A 21,305-nucleotide genomic window follows, 5' to 3' on the forward strand; every position below is an offset into this window, starting at 1 on the left:
ATGTCTAAAGATGTTTTAATGTCTAATTTTAAACTGTATTCTGTGGCCCCAATTTGGTGCTTAATTTTAATAAAGAAACTTTTGCTTAACTGCTTGTGTATGAGTGTGTTTGTATGTGGTTTTTTTTTGTAATTTTGTGTGTGTTTTTGTGATTTTTGTGTGTGTTTTTTGTAATTTCTTTGTGTTTTTTTTTTTTTTTTTAATGTGTTTTTGTCTGTGTTTTTTGTACTTATATTATGTTTATGGTGTGTTTTGAGTGTGTTTGTATGTGGGTTTTTTTGTAATTTTGTCTGTGTTTTTGTGATTTTTTTGTAATTTCTTTGTGTTTTTATCTGTGTTTTTTGTCATTTCTGTGTTTTTTTTGTTTTTTATGTGTGTTTTTGTCAGTGTTTTCTGTACTTATATTGTGTTTATGGTGTGTTTTGAGTGTGATTGTATGTTTTTTTGTAATTTTGTGTGTTTTTGTGTGCCAAATTTTTGTGTGTAAAATTTACCTTTATATGTAATGCTAAATAATCTCATAAGGTTTATGTAAAATTATACATACACTTACAGTAAATTGACACGTTAAGTTTATGTAGAAATTTGCATGAATGTTATTTAATTTGTTTATATTACTTTTAAATTAAAGAAAAACATTGCACTTAATTTTACCTTTTACATTCAACTTATGTAACACAATTACATGGAAGATTTACATGTAATTTAATTAAATAAAGTCCACGTTTCTGGCATAATTATTTTTTTGAGTGTGTATAATGTCCAACTTAATACATTCCTTGATACAGTACAACTCTTTTAAAGGTAATTAAATGTGTTTGTATGTGTTTTTTTTTTGTAATTTTGTGTGTGTTTTGTGATTTTGTGTGTGTTTTTTGTAATTTCTTTGTGTTTTAATCTGTGTTTTTTGTAATGTCTTTGTGTTTTTTTGTTTATTATGTGTGTTTTTGTCTGTGTTTTTTGTACTTATATTATGTTTATGGTGTGTTTTGAGTGTGTTTGTATGTGGTTTTTTTGTAATTTTGTGTGTGTTTTTGTGATTTTTTGTGTGTTTTTTGTCATTTCTTTGTGTTTTTATCTATGTTTTTTGAAATTTCTTTGTGTTTTTTTTTGTTTTTTAGGTGTGTTTTTGTCTGTGTTTTTTGAACTTATATTATGTTTATGGTGTGTTTTGAGTGGGTTTGTATGGTTTTTTTGTAATTTTGTGTGTGTTTTTGTGTGTTTTGAGTGTGTATAATGTCCCACTTAATACATTTATTGACACAGTACAACTCTTTTAAAGGTAATTAAATGTGTTGGAACAGCGTTTTAACAGCTGAGTTTACATTTTGATTGAACTACTTTTTGTTAAGGCTACATTATCAATTCATTTTTCACTGAGTACCAAAGGAAGGTGTTATGCTTTGATAGTTTGTCAGAGATAAATGCTTCCAGGATGAAGCATCAGGCATGTGACCTGAACTTGACCCGAGTTTTGTTTGTTTTCTCAGATCCAGGAAGCCTGATCCCTCAGGAGGTGAGCAGGCAGCCGGCTAATCTGTGACGCTCGCCGTGCAGGAATAAGGTCTGTGTCCATCCATAACAGTCCCTCAACTTTAAGGAAGCACCAGTGAGTCAAAGCATGTCTGCTTTCCTTCCTATGTCTCCTTAGTTCTGTGTTTTTATATCTACTATGGGACATAAAATATCAGGCATTAACCCTCTGGAGTCCAGGAAAGCTTTGGCTTTTCTACAAGTTTCCATGTTCAATTTAATGCATCAACTCTTTTTAAGCAAATGTAAAAAAAAAAAACACCTTGACCAAGTGTAGTAACATGATTTTTACTTTTTTTGCAGAGATTTTTCTAATTTTGCAGTGTGCATTCAGCATTTTAATGCAACCTTTTGTGTTTACAGTTTTTTTTTTTTTTTTTTTGTAATTTCTTTGTGTTTTTTTGTTTTTAGGTGTGTTTTTGTCTGTGTTTTTGTACTTATATTGTGTTTATGGTGTGTTTTGAGTGGGTTTGTATGTGTTTTTTTGTAATTTTGTCCGTGTTTTTGTGATTTTTTGTGCTTTTTGTAATTTTTTTGTGTTTTTATCTGTGTTTTCTGTCATTTCTTTGTGTTTTTTTGTTTATTATGTGTGTTTTTATCTGTGTTTTTTGTAATTTCTTTGTGGGTTTTTTTGTTTTTTTATGTGTGTTTTTGTCAGTGTTTCTTGTACTTATATTATGTTTATGGTGTGTTTAGAGTGTGATTGTATGTGTTTTTTGTATGTTTTGTGTGTGTTTTAGGCGTTTTATGTGTTTTATGTGTGTTTTTTGTAATTTTTTTGTGTTGTGTATTTTTATGTGTATTTTTTGTGTGTATTTATGTGTTTTTTTTGTAATTTTTGTGTTTTTGGGGGGGAGTTTTTGTCTTCAAAATGTTGATCCAGTAAGTCAAAATTAAAAAAAATAATAGTCCGATCATATAGGTGAGGTTGTGCTGAAAACAATGATACCAACACGTCATGCTAAAGATCTTTAAGTGGTTTATATACAGACAGAATGAAAAGGAACCCAAAACCGACAAAAGAGTAAATAGTAAAGTGTAAAAATGCGTCTTACTATGAGGCTGTTTCAATGAGCCACACAGCCTCCAAATACAACATCAGAGTCCATTCTGTGTGCAGAATAAAACCAAAATTCAGACTCCAAACCAAGCTAAGAGGCAACAGTCTTGGAGATCTTGCAGCATGGAGAAGTTGTGAGATTGAAGAAGTCAGCTGAAGTAGTTCAGCAGACCTCGGAGGCTATTTTTATTCCATTTGACGTCCCAACAAACACGACAAAACTGCTCAAGTCACTAATCTGTTTCAGCAGCAGGGTTTTTGTCTTTGCTTGAGTTTGAATTGTTGAGCCCCGGGGCACACTTTGCAAGTCAAAGACACGAGTCGACTATCTTGTCTTCCAGCCTATTTAAGGCTACGACACACATAGTTCAGTTATTCCTCTACGCTACAAGGTGATTGTGCAGCAGTGTGGCCCGACAGCAGATGCCAACATGCATGTCTTTGCACTGACACATGCTCTAAAACAGGCTGGGCACCTCGCCAGGCAGTAAACAGCTAAACAGCCCTTCACTGACATGAGCAGGAGTGTAAACAAGGAGTCCATAATGGGCTTGTTAGCCTAAATGTCAAAGGAGAGAGCAGCAGTTCAGTGGGGGTTTGGTGACAATGGCTCAGTTCTTATGGATGAGTGACAGGTGCTGCACATTAAAGAGAGCCCATGATAAATATCACAGTCTTCTGTTTGGTCCCTATTATTGGTAGGGTTGTCAAAAGTATCGATACTCAAAAAAGTATCGATACTCAAAAAAGTATTGAGTATCTTTTTCTTGTTAATAAAAATATTTCTGTCAAATTTTGGGGTCTTTGTTTTTATCCTTGTGGTATCGAAAATGGTACCGAGTATTGAATATTTTCCTGAGTATCGGTATCGAGTTGAAAATTTTAGTATCGCGACAACCCTAATTATTGGGCTATGATAAGTGACAATTATTTAATAAGGAAGCAAGTGACATAATCTCATTTTTATGCTTTTTGACATCCTAAAAATGTGGATCTCTCTAGTCTTTATAACTGGAAATAAAACCCGACTGAATGTCTTGAAGCACAAATTTCTGTAAAAAATTAAAGATTTTATGGTGAAAACTGCTAAACCACGACAGTAAAAGACGTAAAATGATAAATGTGTTAATGCAGTTTCAGTAACAATGAAACACTGTAAGTGTATATATCAGCCAAAACAGTATTTTATACAGTTTTGTTTTTTTGAAAAATACATTAATCCACTGTAAAATCCACTGTAATATGTATTTAATGTAATATATATACAAGCATCACTGTAATTTTTGCATTTATCTTTTGTAAAAAATACTTTTTGTCACTGTTAAATGTACTAAACACCACATCTCTAACAAAATGCTATTATATTTAATGGTAAAATCTTATTTTATAAATTTATAAAGTATTTTCTTGTCAATTATATGGCAAAACAATGTTTCTTTTGATGGAAAAACGTTTTATTCATGGGGTAAAAAATGGAATAAAATGGCAATCTGAAACGTCAAATCAACGGTGGCAATATCTTTTTACCGTAATATTTCTAAAAAGTTGCACCATGTTTATTACGGTAAAGTTCTGGAAACCACAGCTGCCATTTTTTTTTTTACCATAAAAACAACTTTTTTTTTACAGTGTGTAAGTAACAAGTTCAAAACCAAACCCCATTCTCAACTTTGACAATTCAATCCCACCTTGCTTGCCAGCAAACGTACACATAGGGCTGGGCAATATATCGATATAAAGAAATATATCGATATATTTTTAAAAATGTGATATGGAATTAGACCATATCACATATATCGATATAGTTCAAATTTGCACTGTGATCCTTGCTTCAGGCAAGCTGCGGCTTTAATTAAAAAAAAAAAATTTTTTTTAAATGTGCACTTTATGGAGCTTTGATTTTTTTTTTTAAAAGGTACTCCTGTTGTTATACAGTATTAATACTCACTTAAATAAACGGTTTCAATAAAACTACTTGTGACATGTCATATTTGACTTTGACTGAACATTTGTTCTCATTTTGCGATAAAAAATATCAGGATATCAGGATATGACTTTTGGTCCATATCGCCCAGCCCTACATACACATCCAATTTTGACATTTTTTTTTAAACATTTAAGAAATCATTGCTGTTGCTTGTGAATTCGGCATACATTAAATCTGCAAATCTGCAGTAACATCTTAAGGTTTCTACATCTACCTTTCACCAAAACACACCGTGTGCTAAAAGTTGAGATTTAAAATAAATAAATAATAAAGGTAGCTATAGTACATACATGCCGAATTTATTAGAAAACACTAACAGTTTGTTAAAAGTTATAAAACATTGAGGTATTTATTTCTAATAGTTGATAATCGTGAATAAAATAGATAGAATTTAAAGCGCCGGTATTGTTTCCCTTTAAGTTTTGGGAATAATGTTGATTATGGAATCACCAGAGAAATTCAGCCACGATTTCCAGCAGCAGAGGTGGTTTTTAACCCGGATTGTGTGGCTGTTTGTGGACATTTTGTGATTTTTTTCCAGCTGCTGCTCATCTTTTATATCCTCATTTCTCCTCGAGCTCGTTTTCCATAACTTGTCATTCCAACCTGTCAAAACTGTCCCGACTCCCGGGTCGCGAAGTCTAAAAAACACCCGTCTTCCCTTCAATAACACGGAACATTAATATAATCTGATGTTTCTTCTAATAATAAAGTTTCTAAAGAGAAAAGTGTCTCACCTGTTGTAGACGGACTGTGAGCTCCAGGTAACATACATTCCCTGTGGAGTTCCAGAGCGGAGAGCGCGGACTGCGTGAGACGGAGCAGCCAGCGTCAAGTATGACGCAAACACGTAAACAACATCCGGTAGTACCCTTCAAACTAAAACTCTTATTACGGTGCGACAATTAATTAAACTTTTTTATCTTATATATGTTATCAAAGTATCGCTCTTTATACTTGTTGGAATATTTTTGCCACTATTTTTGCGTGTTTTGTATGTAAAGAGATTTTACCGGGGATTTGTGAAATGTGTAAGCAGCAACCGTTGTTTAGCTCTAACCGCCATATATTTATCTTTTTTTCTATTTTGAAGGCAAAATTACACAACTTCCGCTATGCAACCATTATCTATTTTAACAATAAAAATAAAAGTAACTTTACATAATTTTGTGACTGACAAAATTACACAACTTTACAACTATACATATATATATATATATATATATATATATATATATATATATATATATATATATATATATACATATATATATATATATATATATATATATATATATATACACCTTATATACATAAATACTTGCATGGCTGCTATATGACATTTATTATTAATATTGCACAAAGTGTTTTTTTTGTTTTGTTGTTTGTTTGTTTTTTGTTTTTGTCTTTCCCAAAGAGTATTTTATAAATATATATAAAAATCTCTTTTCCAAAAGACACCTGGTCAAGAAAGCAGCATACAAAGAGACAAGCTACAACATTTAAACACAGTTATCATAAACATTATATATACAGATACTTTCTATTTTAACAATAAAAATAAAAGCAACTTTACATAATTTTGTGATTGTTTAATCCACGGGACCAAGATGACGTCCTCAAATCTCTTGTTTTGTCCACAAACCGAAGAGATATTCAGTTTATTGTCATAAAGCAACAAAGAAATCAGAAATATTCACATTGAAGAAGCTGAAATCAGAGAATTTGGACTTTTTGTCTTTAAAAAACTGCTCAAAGCAATTATTCGATTATCAAAATGGTTGACGATTAATTCAATAATCGATTATTGTTCGATTAATCGAATAATTGTTGCAACTCTAATCCCAAGGAAAAGTAATTGATGAATAAACCATTCTGTGGAAACTATTTCTACACACTGGAACCTCCTTTTAGTTCAATTTAGGGACTTAGGGACAATTAAACCTGTCTTATGAATTATTTCTAATTTAGAAAACTTCCAGTTAATTGTATACAGGAAATTAAAGTGTTGCTCATTCATTCACCTTTATTTAACCAGGCAGGTCATTAAGAACAAATTCTTATTTACAATGGCGGCCTGACAAGCGACAAGGGCCACTTGAGGGAAGGGGAGGTGGGCTAGGGAGTAAAACACAGTAAGGATCGTAAAAACACAACAACAACAGTAACAACAAGTGCTCTGGACATATTGATGAAGACCTCGTACATACTGTGGTTGTGTGTTGGTGACACCTGCTGGTTGAATACTAGTACTGACAGTTATCAAATTAAAATTCTCTATTTGTGTTTTCTTGTATTTAAAGCCGGAGCAGAAACAGTTAGGGTTGGGGGACAGGGAATATCGTCAACACCTAATTTATCAGTTTATAAGTGCTGTCAGTATTATGATAGAGTATATAAAATGTATTCCCATTTATGATCCATAATATAAGATAAGATAAAAGATAAAAATACTTTATTTATCCCACAGTGGGGAAATTAAGTCATTACTGCAGCTCAAGATACAGACACAGTAACAAAAATATAAAAACAGAATAAAAAATAAAAAACAAGACATATACATACATAATATGCATAAATGATATACACCTAATATACATAAATACTTGCATAGCTGCCATATGACATTTATTATTAAAGTGTTTGTTAAAAGTGTTTTTTGTTTATGTATATATATATATACATAAACAAAAAATATTAAATGTATAAATGTATAGTCTCTTATTAGCAAACTTAAGACTTAACTTTTTAATTTGGCTTTTACTTGAACCACTTTTAAATATTATTTTTCTGCTCATGCATCTTACTGTTACAACATCTTCTCTTTTATTTATTAATTTGCTACTATTTATTAGTCTATATATATATCATGCTCTACTTTTTAATTATTTATTTATTGTTTTCATCTTTTTATCTAGCTTTTTTTTTTACTTTTTATTGTTATTATTATTTACTTTTGTTTTTAATTTTTTTTTATCTTAGCATACTTTATTTTTTATTTATTTTATCTAATTAATTTCTAAGCTGCCTCCAGTGTTTCTCTCACTGCTTTTTTGTGCTTTGTTTATAATGGGAAGTAGGGTGTTTGCTTGTTTCTATGATTTATTATTATTATTATTATTATTATTATTATTATTATTCTCTCCTTTTTAATATGAAGCATGTTGTGTTACATTTCTCTTGTATGAAGTGCTATACAAATAAAGTCTGATTGATTGATAAAATGGATAAATCAGCAGTTACAGCAGGGCAGAAACCTGTTTTTGTCCCAGGACCTTGACGGCAGCGAGTCACCTTCACCCACTGAGTGTTTCTCTGTTTCACCTCACAGCTGCCAAAAAAACAGACAAAACCCCAAACAGAAATGAAGGAGAGACAGAAAGTCGCCTTGTCGCAGCAAATATTAAATTTATTCAAGAGGCAAACAGAGAAGCAAAGAGAGATTGTGAGTTTGGTTTCTATATCACAATGGAACTGAAGAGAATGTGAAACAAAGTCAGAATACATGATTATGATGATGTTATAAGTGTATTTAAAGTGTTTAACAACTATATTCAAAGATTTCTGTATTTTAGACTTAATATTATGAAGTAATGTTATATTTTAGTCTTAATTTTATCTCACTTTGACTTGATCACTATCTAGATAATCATTTCCATATCAAATAAACGTATAATTTCTAATATTCTTGTTTTCACTGTTCAACACAATAAAGAAACACTGCTACACTGCTTTTGTTTTATGTTTAAATGCGTATATATATATATATATATATATGCAAAGCAGACCGTGGTAAGTGCAATTACTGCAGTCTGCTTTGGTTTTGAGTTGGATTTTGTAGTTACTGCAATTTTTATATCATTATTTTTTCCTTTGAAATAAAGCTAAATTGAAATCTAAAACTTTGTCCCAAGATAAAACAGACATCAAGGAGTTTATTCTTAGTTATAACTAAATTTCAACCAAAAAATGTAATTACTGCAGTTAGACTTTGTAGGGCAGATGTGTTCAAATGCAAATCAAAAAGTCAAAACAGTGCTAAATTTGGCTGAATTATAAAAGGTATAAGTGATAAAATGAAGAGCCATTTGGGAGCCAAAAGAGCGGCTCTTCTTGGTGAGCTGAGACAAATGATTCAGATCACTGAAAAGAGACCAAATTCCTATCACGACTGTGAACCAGGGGCGCATGTTTTATTTAAGCATTTTTAAATGAACTGTAGTTTAAACAACAACCAACATCTTTACATAAATAAAATGAAGTTTGTACATAAATTCCCAGTGCAGCCAAACAAATTTACTGACTTGAAGCTGACTCAATGAAGGACCCAAAAACATCTCTCCTCCTTTCATCACCCTGAACATACTGCTGGGACATTTATTGTCTGTCAGGATTTTCTGAGACTATGATGGGGGACCCATCATAGAACATTTTAGCACTAAAAGCCTAAATTTGGTGCCTCTCTCACATTCTAACGCCACTATTCCATCTTAATCATTGCATATTTTTATGAATTATTGTAAAGGAGAATAAGGGTTCTTCTATGTTTTATTTAAGGCGTCTTATTTTGACAGTCTTCTTGTAAATTCTGTGGTGGACTCTGCTAACACATCCGTGTGCTCTTATTTTGACAGCTACATGTGTTTGCTTTTATTTTGAAGGCGGGTCTAACACGTTCTTACCGTAACGCCTTATGGTGTGTTATAGTCAGGCTGAATTCAAATTGTACTTAAAATCTCAAAAAAAAAATTCTAACAATAACAAAGGCACAAAAATTATATGATATCTTGAAAAAATTTCCCACTGAAATGAACAGTTAAAACTAATTCGAACGCCCCTCATTGAAATCAACATTTAGACTGTTTTATATGTATTTTATTTATTTTTATATTTATTTTTATTTTATTTCAACTGCTCAGAATTTACAATATTGATGTTATTATTATACATTTTGCTGTTGATTGATGTTCACCTAGCATTCTTTCTACACTTATGCAAAGTATGTACTGTAAAAAAAAAAACATGCCAGAAATGTTTATTCTTGTAATTTTCAATAAAGCATTGAAAAAAACAAAACAAAACATTGAAAAAACAAAACAAAACAAAAAACAAAAAACATGTAAACAAAACATACATATAGCACATAGGGCTGATGGTGCGTTCATGGTCTACACCAATGTCAGAATTTTCAACGTTGTTCCGAGCTCCAAATTCAGACTTTCAGTGTTTTTTTGTTTTTTTTAGGGCTATAAACCCTTTCTCATAGATATCTACGTCATAAAGGAACAAAGAAACCGGAAATATTGACATTGAAAAAGCTGAAATCAGAGAATTTGGTCATTTTGTGTCTTTTTTGGTCAATTTGTGTCTTCTTTGGTCATTTTGTGTCTTTTCTGGTCATTTTGTGTCTTTTTTGGTCAATTTGTGTCTTCTTTGGTCATTTTGTTTCCTTTTTTTGGTCATTTTGTTTCTTTTTTGGTCAATTTGTGTCTTTTTTGGTCATTTTGTTTCCTTTTTTTTGGTCATTTTGTTTCTTTTTTGGGTAATTTTGTTTCTTTTTTGGGTAATTTTGTTTATTTTTTTTGGTCATTTTGTGTCTTCTTTGGTCATTTTGTGTCTTTTCTGGTCATTTTGTGTCTTTTTTGGTCAATTTGTGTCTTTTTTGGTCATTTTGTTTCCTTTTTTTGGTCATTTTGTTTCTTTTTTGGGTGATCTGAACTGTGCGTGTGAGATTCTGTACAGAGAGCGGGGGTCGCGGACAACATGCATGTTAAATTGGGGGTCGCCTCTCAAAAAGGTTGAGAACTACTGGTGTAAGGGAAATTACAGGAAATTAAGGAAACAATTCAGGTAGTTCCGGGGACACATTTAGCTGTAACTCCGGAAGTGACGCTGACGCTCATATGACTTTTTATTGATACAATGGGCAGGAACCACACAGATGAGAGATGATCTGGATGTTTGTAAAGACATTAGAATAAAATGGATCACCAGGACTAAGATGTGGAGTAAATAGAGTCTAATCCTCCTCAGGTTGGTCTGTGTGTTGTCTTGGAGACCGCGTGTTGCTTTACTATTGGCTGCTTTACTTCCTCACAGTCTCCATTATTAAGAGGTCTCAGTCTCTCTGTCCCTCAGACTGAGCCGCTGCTTCTCCATTATGTGTCACCTACAGCTGAAGACTCTGGTTTTTGCCGGCTGGGTGCTGGGGTACGTGGCCTTCCTGCTCTCCATCAGGAGGATGTGGACCGGGAAATACGTCCGGAGTCCTCTGGTCCGGTCCCTCTTTATGAACATGGTGACTGAGAACGACGCTGCTGCAGAGACTCAAGAGGTAGGACCAGTGGTGGTTCTAGACCAGTTTTACTATGGGGGCCAAGCAGGGGCCAGTGTTTAATCAGAGGGGCACATTAAAAAACAGTAAAGATTATATAGTATATTTGTATATTTGGAAGATACAAATACATTGATTGAAACAATGAGACTTACCAACAATAACTATTTTTGTTCGACAATGACATTTCATATTTTTGTGCACAATTACTTAGTTTTATTTTGAAAGTGCAGTTCAGTGAGAATGATCTTTTTTATATATACACAAGCTTTTATTGCACAATTAATGTGACGGGTTCCTTTTGTGTACAATGAGATATTGTTTGAACAAAAAATAGGTAAAAATTGTTGTCGTTCATCGTTGTAAATCGATCATTTTATTATTAATTTGACACAGGGGCCACAGCAGGGGCCAAGGGCTTCTTCACAGGGGCAGTGGCCCCTGGAGGCCCCTGTGTAGAACCGCCACTGGGTAGGACGTCTTATAATGCTTCATATGCATCAGAAAAGAGTCCTGGAGAACTATCAGCTCACATCTAAAGACAAGTGTTGAGATTTTTTTAGTGTCACACTGAGATTTTAGACAGATTGTGGATCTAGCAGGGAAACTATTTATAAGACTGCACCTACATTCTTTTAGCATATTTTTCATACCATGCAATTTTTTTCCCCATCATGCTTTTAGTAAAAACTTACGAACTGGAGGAGAAGCAGCTTTTGGCTCCAGCTGCTGTAGTATGTGACTTAGTGGTTTGTGTTGAAAAAACCCAAAACAACATATATATATATATATATATATAATAGTTAATGTGAAGTTAATACAAAGTCTATTATAGCAGAATATCATGCATCAAACTGCTGTACAGGTAATACAAAAAGTGTTAAGAGTTTTTAGTCTCAGACTGAGATTTTAGACAGACTGTGAATCTGGCAGGGAAACTATTTACAAGACTACAATTAGGAGAGAGAATGAAGGAGGAGAGGAGGAGAAGAAGCAGGAGAGAGAGGGGGTAGGAGGAGGAGGAGGAGGAGAAAAAAAAGGAATTAGCAACATTAGCATATAACACAAAAAATAGTGAGGTAAGCGACACACACAGTAGCTATATTAAACAGAATATTTGACACATACAATAATACTGCAGCAATACTGCACATATATAAGGACACATATAGAAAATACATTTAATATGCACATAACATACAGTACAGGCCAAAAGTTTGGACACACCTTCTCATTCAATGCGTTTTCTTTATTTCCATGACTATTTACATTGTAGATTCTCACTGAAGGCATCAAAACTATGAATGAACACATATGGAATTATGTACTTAACAAAAAAAGTGTGAAATAACTGAAAACATGTCTTGTATTTTAGATTCCTCAATGTAACCACCCTTTGCTTACTAGAATATTAGACATGTTTTCAGTTATTTCACACTTTTTTGTTAAGTACATAATTCCACATGTGTTCATTAATAGTTTTGATGAATTTACAATGTCAATAGTCATGAAAATAAAGGAAACGCATTGAATGAGAAGGTGTGTCCAAACTTTTGGCCTGTACTGTATATAACCATGTGCAAAAATAGTTGTTTACACATCCACAAAATATTTTGTGGTGAGGTGCTGAGTACCATAAATGACAAACATGAACAAAAAAAGCCATAGACATGAAAATATACAAATATCATTCATAGATTTTATTTTATTTATTTATTTTTTTTAGACATTTTATTGAGTAGGATAAACCCCTTGAGAGGAATCCTCTGGTTTTCGAGGGGGTCCTAAAGTACATTACAAAACAAAACACTCAACAATTTACAGACATACAACAACAAAGACAACAGACATCAACACAAACAGAGAAAAAATGATTACAAAAATGAACACAAGACTTGAAGTCACAAGTCACAAGTCACAAGTCTTAAAGCATTCAGTCACACAAAAACAAAAATCCAATGAAAGGAAGAGTTGTGAGATGAGCCTATTGTCAATTCAAGTTTAAGCCGTGAAGGTTTGAGGTTGAGGAAGTAGATCTAATCCAAGTCTCCAGTTCTCTCTCTGACCTGTGAATGTGTCTCCTCTGCTCCAGTGGTACCGGTGCGGTCCAGACCTGCTGGGAGAGTCGGTGCAGCCTCTGTTCATCCAGAGCCAGCTGGACCCGGGGACCAGGGCCTTCCTCAAGAGGAGCGTGGAGAAGTCTGGCTGGATGTTCACGCAGCTCTACCACTCCTTCGTCTCCACCGTCCTCAGCCCGCTGGTCTCACGCACCTCCATCAACGGGTCAGTAGAACACACCAAGGTTATAATAGTTTATTAAGTCATAAAACCAGATAGATGAAATAGATTTCATATCACCCAAAAAGGTTTACGTATGAAAAAAGTTGACAAAGAGGAAGAACGACAGAAAGACATTTTCACTATAATTTTAGTTTCAGTTAGTTGTCTTTTTATTTAAACTCTCGTTTTTCATTATTTCATTAGTTTTCGTTAACTATAATAACCTTGATGTATGTTAAAAATGTATCTAAAAATTCCAAATCTGAAAATTCATTACCAAAACACTATACAAATGTTACATCTTGAGATCGGTATAGGGAATATTTTCCAAGTATAAATTACAAGAAATATGAAACCAATGATAAGAAAATAATAATAATAATATATTTCATTTTTAGATCGCTTTTCAGAGTACTACAGACATTTTACAAGTAAATAACCAAATTTTTTTTTTTTAAACAGTAGCACATTTAAAATTGTATAGAAACAGTCTCACAAAAAACATGGAAATATAACACAAAACAATTTAAAGCAGTCACACATTAAAAGCAGATGAAATCGAAGGACTTTTCACTATAATTTTAGTTAGTTTTAGTTCGTTTTGTAACCACAAAATACAGTTTAATTTAGTTATCGTTTCCCTTATTTTTATTTCAGTTAACAAAATGTTTTTTCAATTCTAGTTGTTTGTTATTTGGTTAGTTTTCGTTAACTATAATAACCTTTTTACAGACCCGTCTCTGTCTCTGTCTCCTCTGTAGTGTGTCTTTATTCTGACTTCTCTCTGGTTCTCAGGTTTCTGGGTCGCGGCTCCATGTTTGTGTTTTCTGCGGAGCAGTTCCAGCAGCTGCTCCGGATCGGCCCCGACTGGAGGGCCGAGAGGCTCCTGGACCTCGGAGCAGGAGACGGAGGAGTCACGGAGGTGATGGGGACCCACTTCAGAGAGGTTTACGCTACTGAGGTCTCCTTACCCATGAAGTGGCATCTTCAGAGGAGGAACTACAAGTGAGTAGGAAATGAAAGGAGTAATGAGAAAAAAAATCAGAAAAAAATATTGATGTATGGTGATTTAATAGCAGTTTTAGTGTGCGTGGCCTTTTTCGGCCACGAGGCTCACCAGAGGGAGTATCGGGCGCTGCATAAAAAATACTAATGCAGTCAAATCAATTTTGTTGCTAATCTTTGACATATCCAAGACTCTAATCACCACCAAAACCCTCAGCCCTCCCTATATTATTGTATGGAAAATAACTCAGTTTTTTGGGTGTTTTTTTAGAAGAAATTTTAGAAACTTTCAAATATATAAACTGGCATATAAAGGGTTAAAATTCTGAAAATGATTTAATGTTTGGTAGTTTTCAACAAGTCTGAAGTTGTTTAAGAGATTTATGGAAAAATCTGAAAAAAGTATTAATGTATGGTGATTTAATAGCAGTTTTAGTGTGCGTGGTCTTTTTTGGCCACTAGAGGGCAGTAAATGCACCAGCGGAGTATAAAATACATGCAAGGGTTAATGACAATGGTTTTTTTTTAAAAATTACTAAAAAGAAAAGTTCCTGCAAAAATCCATGCCTCAAGCTGTAACACAGCCAAAATGATCAACAAATGAAAAAAAAAGAGAAAAATGTAAAATAAAAAATGCCCGAGGAAGGCAAGGTTAAGACACTTCCTGGTTAGCTCCCTGCTCAGACCTGGAGGTTGCCGCCTGATCAGACTACTGTACATTATCACAGTACTAATTCCACCAGAACACAAATAAAGTTTTATTATCCACATCATAAACGAAACTGCAATTAGCAAATGTGAAAACAGCATTTTGACTGCTAAAACTATAATGTCTTGTACTCCTAAAAGTAACTTCTCCCCATGTGACCGTGTCCTGTGTGGTGTTCAGGGTGCTGGGGATAGATGAGTGGCAGCAGACTGGTTTCCAGTACGATGTGATCAGCTGTCTGAACCTGCTGGACCGCTGTGATGATCCTCTCCGTCTGCTGAGGGACATCAGACGGTCTCTGGTCCCCACCACGGGGAGACTCATCCTGGCCGCGGTGCTTCCCTTCCAGCCGTATGTGGAAGTCGGTACGTATGATTACCTCACTATGTATACAGGCCTGGCACCATAAATCATTCTTTAGGACCATATATTTTCCCAGAAACGATCACGATAAACGATAGTATCGTGATCGTGATCGTTTTAGTTTTATAACCATATTCGAGCATAATAAGTTCATCCTTTTCCACAGCAATGCATTTTTAAATCTCGAGAATATTCAACTTTGGAATTGAAATGTGGAAAAGAAATATTGAAATATAATAATAATAATAATAATAATAATAATAATAATAATAATAATAATAATAATACATTTTATTTGGAGGCGCCTTTCTTGGCACTCAAGGACACCGTACAAAAAAGATAGAAAAGATTCAGCAATAAAATACAATAAAATACACAGAATTAATAACAATTCAATACAAAAGATAGATTGGACAGGGTAATTGTGATCAGAAATATCCTTGATAAATAAAACATAAATAAATAAACTACAACCAAAACAAATAAAATAGACTTTCAGGCTCTGTTAACAAAACATTGCAATGAGATAATCATAATTTATTATATTTTTTATTATTAAAAGAACACATAAGATGCTGGATGCTTGGGAATTCTTTTTTTTCTTTTCATTTTTTTAATTCGTACTGCCTGTCAAACATTTGCAGCTTTACTTTAAACACAACAACAACAAAAAAATACACAGCACAAAAATTCACACATATAAATGACAATATATTGAGTCGAGGAAAAAAACTATCGTGTCCATTATTATATATATCGAACGATAAGTCGATATTGTAATTAACCCTCTGGAGTTTATATATGATATGTAGACAAGCTGAGGAAGCCAGTTAAAGTTCAATCATAGGAGCTTTCACAGTGTGACATTTATGTTTCTAGACCATTTTTACAATGTGAATTTTCTTTCTACAATGAAAACTATTACTATTCTTAATTTACATGCAAATAGACTGTTTTTGTAGTTTTATTATTTATAATTTTTTCTGCTGTTTTTGTGTGTACAAATGGTTTCTAAAAATTGGTACGTTTCCATAGAAACCTGTGTCTTTTGTTTGTATTTTGGGTTCCTGGCAGCTTTATACTTTGTTAATTAAAATAAAATGAAAAATCTGACTGATAGCCAAGTTTGTGTGGAGAAAAAGGAGCCATGCATGTGATGTAAGGACAGACTGAAAGATGCTGAACAGAGACAGAAATGAATGCAGAGGAAGTTGACAAATTTGAACCAAAATCTCCTGGACTTCAGAGGTTTAACCCTTTGATGCACAACATGGTCTAAAGTGACCCGACTAAGTTTTTATGTTCTATATCTTTGCAATAAATTAATTTCATCTTTCAGTGTTGCAGGTTTTCCTCAAATAACTTGTTTTTGATCATCATACGTCCTATTTTTTTGTTTTCATTTCTTAGTTTTTTGGATAAAACCCCTTTTTTTCATCACTATGCTTCTAATGCACAAAGTCATTTTTGACCCATGTGTGTAAACTTGATGTAATAAAACGAAAACTATTTTTCTTCATAAAGGAAAAATGTTTATAATGATCTGTTGTAATAAAAACAAATAGATATTCAAACACACAGCCAGCTTTTCATGTCTTTGTAAGTCATTTTTTGTCTTTTTTTGGTAATTTTGTGTCTTTTTTTGGTAATTTTGTGTCTTTATTTTAGTCATTTTGTGTCTTTTGGTGTCTTTTTTGTGTCATTTGGTGTCTTTTTTTTGTCATTTTGTGTCTTTTTTAGTCATTTTGTGTTTTTTTAGTCATTTTGTGTCTTTTGGTGTCTTTTTTTGGTCATTTTGTGTCTTTTTTTGTCATTTTGTGTCTTTTTTTTGTCATTTTGTGTCTTTTTTTAAGTCATTTTGTGTCATTTGGTGTCTTTTTTGTCATTTTGTGTCTTTTTTTGTCATTTTGTGTCTTTTTTTGGTCATTTTGTGTCTTTTTTTAGTCCTTTAGTCCAACATAAAATGTGATTTTGTATCTTTTTTTTACTTTCAAAACACTATCATGCTCAATCAAGAATTTTAAATGTTGCAAATGTGCATTCATTTCAGAGTACACTGAGACATTAAACTGCATCATTTTCAATTAAATTCTGGAAAAGTTGGTGTGTTCTAAAACTTTTGACCGGTAGTGTACTTCCTTTTTCTTTTAATCCAAATAAAAAAACACCTTATTTGTTTGTAGGAGGAAGATGGCAGCGTCCCAAAGAACACATAAAAATCAAAGGAAAGACGTGGGAGGAGCAGGTCACCAACCTGTCCAGTGAAGTCTTCCTGAAGGCGGGCTTCCAGCTGGAGGCCGTGACCCGCTTACCGTACCTCTGTGAGGGCGACATGTACAACGACTATTATGTTCTGGACGATGCAGTTTTTGTTCTCAAAGCTTCAGAGGAGAGGTCAGAGTCTGACTAAATACCAAACTCACTGTGTTGGGGATGTTGGGGACCTTTATCTGCCAATCTAACTTTATCTCGGTGGCTCCTGGTTGGATTTTAGTGCAATTTTTTCATAATCTTCATTCATAAAACACAGTATTTCTGACAGTATTTCTTTAGAAATGGTGAGTCAGCTGTGACCTCAGGTACTGTAGTTCCTAAATTTACCAGCCATCTTGTTTGTGACAGTGATACCTCGACTTTTTAAGCAAAAAAAATAACTGAATGATGTAATATTGAAATGCCACTGAAGAGCGAATCGTCCTAAGACATATCACCATGCTGTAGATGTTTGTTCTCTGTGGGAAGTGTTTACTGTTAGTGTTTCATCATTCTTTAATATCTGTGGGGAATAATCAATGGTGGAAGTTGCACTTTAATTATTTCAGTGTCTAATGCAAAGGATCAGTGTATGCACACCCTTCATTCACCGTCTGAATCGGACCTCTTGTATGTTAATGTTCATTTTAAAGTTTTTTTTTACTTGCTGTAAGTGATGACAAAAGTAATATGATGCCTTTTATTAAAGCAACTCTATGTGACTGATGTTAAACTGAAGCCACAACTTGGTATTCATAATGTTTAAAGCTGAATTATTGTATTTTTTTTTTGGCCACTAGGGGGCAGCGCAACATATTGAAAATAAAACATTGTCATATTGTAGTGTTGGGACAATGAAGCAAGGTTATTATAGTTAATGAAAACTAACGAAATAACAAAAACTTGAATGGAAAAAAACATTTTTGTTAACTGAAATAAGAATAAAAACGAGTAACTAACTAACTGAAACTGTATTTTGTGGTTACAAAATTAACTAAAATTATAGTGAAAATGTTCTTTGTTCTCGTCTTTGTCAACTTTTTTCATCCGTAAACATTTTTGATTGATATGAAATCTATTTCATCTATCTGGTTTTATGACTTAATAAACTTATTGGGGCTGAGATGGATCAGACAAAGGAAATAAAGGAAACATTTATTGTGACTTTATTGAATCTGGCACCCAACAAATACCCCATTACAAAAAAGCTACAACTAATAAAAAGTAAACTAAAACTAAGCATTTCCTAAAAAATGAAAACCAATTAAAACTAGCAAACTCACTCTAAAAACTCATTAAAACTAACTGAATTTAAAAACAAAAATTGACAACGAAGCCTCGTGAAGCATTTTCTTTATTTACGGAGCCCAAGAGATGGCGCTCTTTGTTCAACAAAGGGCTGAAAACACACTCAATCACCATTGATGAAGCCTTTTTTTTTTTTAAAGCCAAGACCTCCATCTAGTGGAGTCAAAAAATAAAGGAAATGCTTCATGAAGCTCCGTTGTCCCATCACTACATAATGTCAGGCAACAGAATTATTGTGGCGGCATGCTGATTGATGTTACACAGGTTTAGGGGTAAAATAGGCTTGGTTGTAAAGGCGCTTAGTAAAAGTTTGCCAACTAGTACAGAGTTTATAGCAGAGTTATCTCGTGTGCATGAGTCCGCCAATAAAGACACGAGGGAATCAGGCTCCAGAGAAATGCTGGACTTTCCAGAGTTAATGTAGAAAAAAACAACTTTCTATCCTCCATCATGGGCTCAAACAAAGCCATGTCCAAGTCAAAGCCCCCCTCGCTCCCATTGCTTGCTTGTTTCTGGCCATATATTGTGTCCATCGCATCAAACTACTGCAATTTTTAGCTGGAAACACATCCTAGCTACGGGTGGAAATGACCCCTATGAAAGTGAAGTATCCGCCGGAAAGCCAAACGATGATCCAGATTAGACTTTTTTTTTTTCTAAATAGATTTTATTGATTTTTATCAAAACGAAAACATAAAAGTGCTCTCTATATTCACAAAGATATCGCAACAGATAGAAAATAAACCACCATCCAAACCTAAATGAGTTCAAGTACCTCACGACTCATTCCAGAACATAAATAAATACAATAAAATAAAGATAAATACATTTTTAAAAAAGTAAGAAAGGCAGCAATAAAAGAAAAGGGAGAAAAAAAAGAAAAAGGGGTCTCAGTCAGGGTCAGCCCCAGCTGACTAAAACCGGGCTGAGACCCCTTTTTCTTTTTTTTCAAAATCACCATTGATAAGCCATTTCTTTTTTTTAAGCCAAGACCTCCATCTAGTGGGGTCAGAACATAAAGGGAATGCTTCAGGAGGCTTCCATGTCCCAACACTACTGAAGTCTATTTGGTCTTGATTAGTAAAGATCATCAGATTATTAATTTTATGCCCAAAAGCTGTCATTCGAGTGAAAATTCAATAAATGAAAGCATCACAAATACAGGTGTCCTGCATATAAATTAGTTTTCCACTCTATGTCCTTAAAAGTTATAACTGTTTATAGGTCAAATGTCCGAAAAAAAGGTACCTGACTAATAAATTGACACTGTCAGATGGTTTCATACACAGAAACATCTGAGAAGCCGTCACTTTCCTGGTCTCAAGCACATTATTTAGAGCCTGATTAGAAGGATTTGCGACATCATGATGCAGTGATTGTCGTGTGATCTCATGACTTTTTAAGAATCCAGCTGCTGTGAAAGACTTCCCCTAATTGATGTGTTTAAACCACAGTAATATATTTGAATTGCAATAAATTACAATACATTATTTCCCCAGTTAGTTGCACAGTAACACAAAACAAATTGGGGAATCTTTGACTTCCATAAGTGAAATTGAAAGCTCATTCCGACAGATTTTCGATGTAGAATTTAGGTTTTTGACCCGTTGTTGGGATAGATATAATATGATTACTGCAGCCTTAATGCTAAAAGTAGAAAAAAACGCCATAAAAAGCCATGCAGCTGCCAAACTGACTCTGTTATACAGCATTATCTAGCTAAAGTTTAGCACCAGTCTCCACCATAAGATACTGCTTGTATCTGCAAGAAGAAGAAGACTAGAAGTTATCTAGTCTTTGAAAAGTTAACGGTCCCGCTTTGAATCAGTGCTGCACAGTAAATGATTAAAAATGTGCCACAATTAATGCAATGTTTGTATTGAAAGAGTACCAGAATAAAGAAAAATGCAAAATAAGTTTCTCATTCCTCATTTGTCCATTTTGGTTTTACACCAGTAAAAGTTGTGAGTAGTACCAGTTTGATGATTTAGATCAGGGGTCTCAAACTTGTGGCCCTCATGATGATATTTTGTGGCCCCCACCTTGATCTGAAAGTTTAATGTGAGTTTTATATGAATGGCACTTTACTGTGTTGTCTGTGGAAGGTCCCTTTAATTACTTTTTTTGGTAATTTTGTGTCTTTTTTTTGGTAATTTTGTGTCTTTTTAAAATTATTTTGTGTCTTTTTTAATAATTGTGTGTCTTTTAATAATTTTGTGTCTTTTTGAATAACTGTGTCTTTTTTAGGTAATTTTGTGTCTTTTTTGTCATTTTGTGTCTTTTTAAAGTAATTTACTGTTTTTTCAGTCATCTTATGTCTTTTTTGGGTCATTTTGTGTCTTTTTGGGTCATTTTGTGCCTTTTTTTTCTCCGTAATTTTGTGTCTTTTTTTTTGTCATTTTGTGTCTTTTTTTTAAAGTAATTTAGTTTTTTCTGTCATTTTGTGTTTTTTTTTTTAAAGTAATTTAGTTTT

The 21,305-nt window shown here is 33.4% G+C and overlaps 1 protein-coding gene across 2 annotated transcripts; it reads left to right on the plus strand.

Moving 5' to 3' along the window:
• Nucleotides 1–10,461: 10,461 nt before the first annotated feature.
• Nucleotides 10,462–18,244, plus strand: mettl9 (methyltransferase 9, His-X-His N1-histidine). Of its 2 annotated transcripts, none has more exons than XM_059324760.1 (6): nt 10,462–10,613; nt 10,756–10,914; nt 13,007–13,197; nt 13,990–14,199; nt 15,089–15,273; nt 17,455–18,244. In XM_059324760.1, the coding sequence occupies exons 2-6, from the start codon at nt 10,822–10,824 to the stop codon at nt 17,679–17,681; spliced, it is 906 nt and encodes a 301-aa protein (XP_059180743.1). In that variant the 5' UTR covers nt 10,462–10,613; nt 10,756–10,821; the 3' UTR covers nt 17,682–18,244. The 2 variants fall into 2 exon arrangements, with proteins under 2 accessions (XP_059180743.1, XP_059180742.1); XM_059324759.1 differs by having other exon boundaries at nt 10,489–10,613; nt 10,719–10,914.
• The last annotated feature ends 3,061 nt before the right edge of the window (nt 18,245–21,305 follow it).

The sequence above is a fragment of the Centropristis striata genome, chromosome 21, assembly GCF_030273125.1.
Source record: "Centropristis striata isolate RG_2023a ecotype Rhode Island chromosome 21, C.striata_1.0, whole genome shotgun sequence".
Taxonomy (NCBI): Eukaryota; Metazoa; Chordata; class Actinopteri; order Perciformes; family Serranidae; genus Centropristis; species Centropristis striata.

Bases quoted from the DNA above. Each gene is read 5' to 3' on its own strand.
- mettl9 (XM_059324759.1), top strand. From the start codon at position 10,741: ATGTGTCACCTACAGCTGAAGACTCTGGTTTTTGCCGGCTGGGTGCTG. The intron at 13,198-13,989 runs GTCAGTAGAACA...TCTGGTTCTCAG, and splicing joins TCACGCACCTCCATCAACGG to GTTTCTGGGTCGCGGCTCCA. The intron at 14,200-15,088 runs GTGAGTAGGAAA...TGTGGTGTTCAG, and splicing joins CTTCAGAGGAGGAACTACAA to GGTGCTGGGGATAGATGAGT.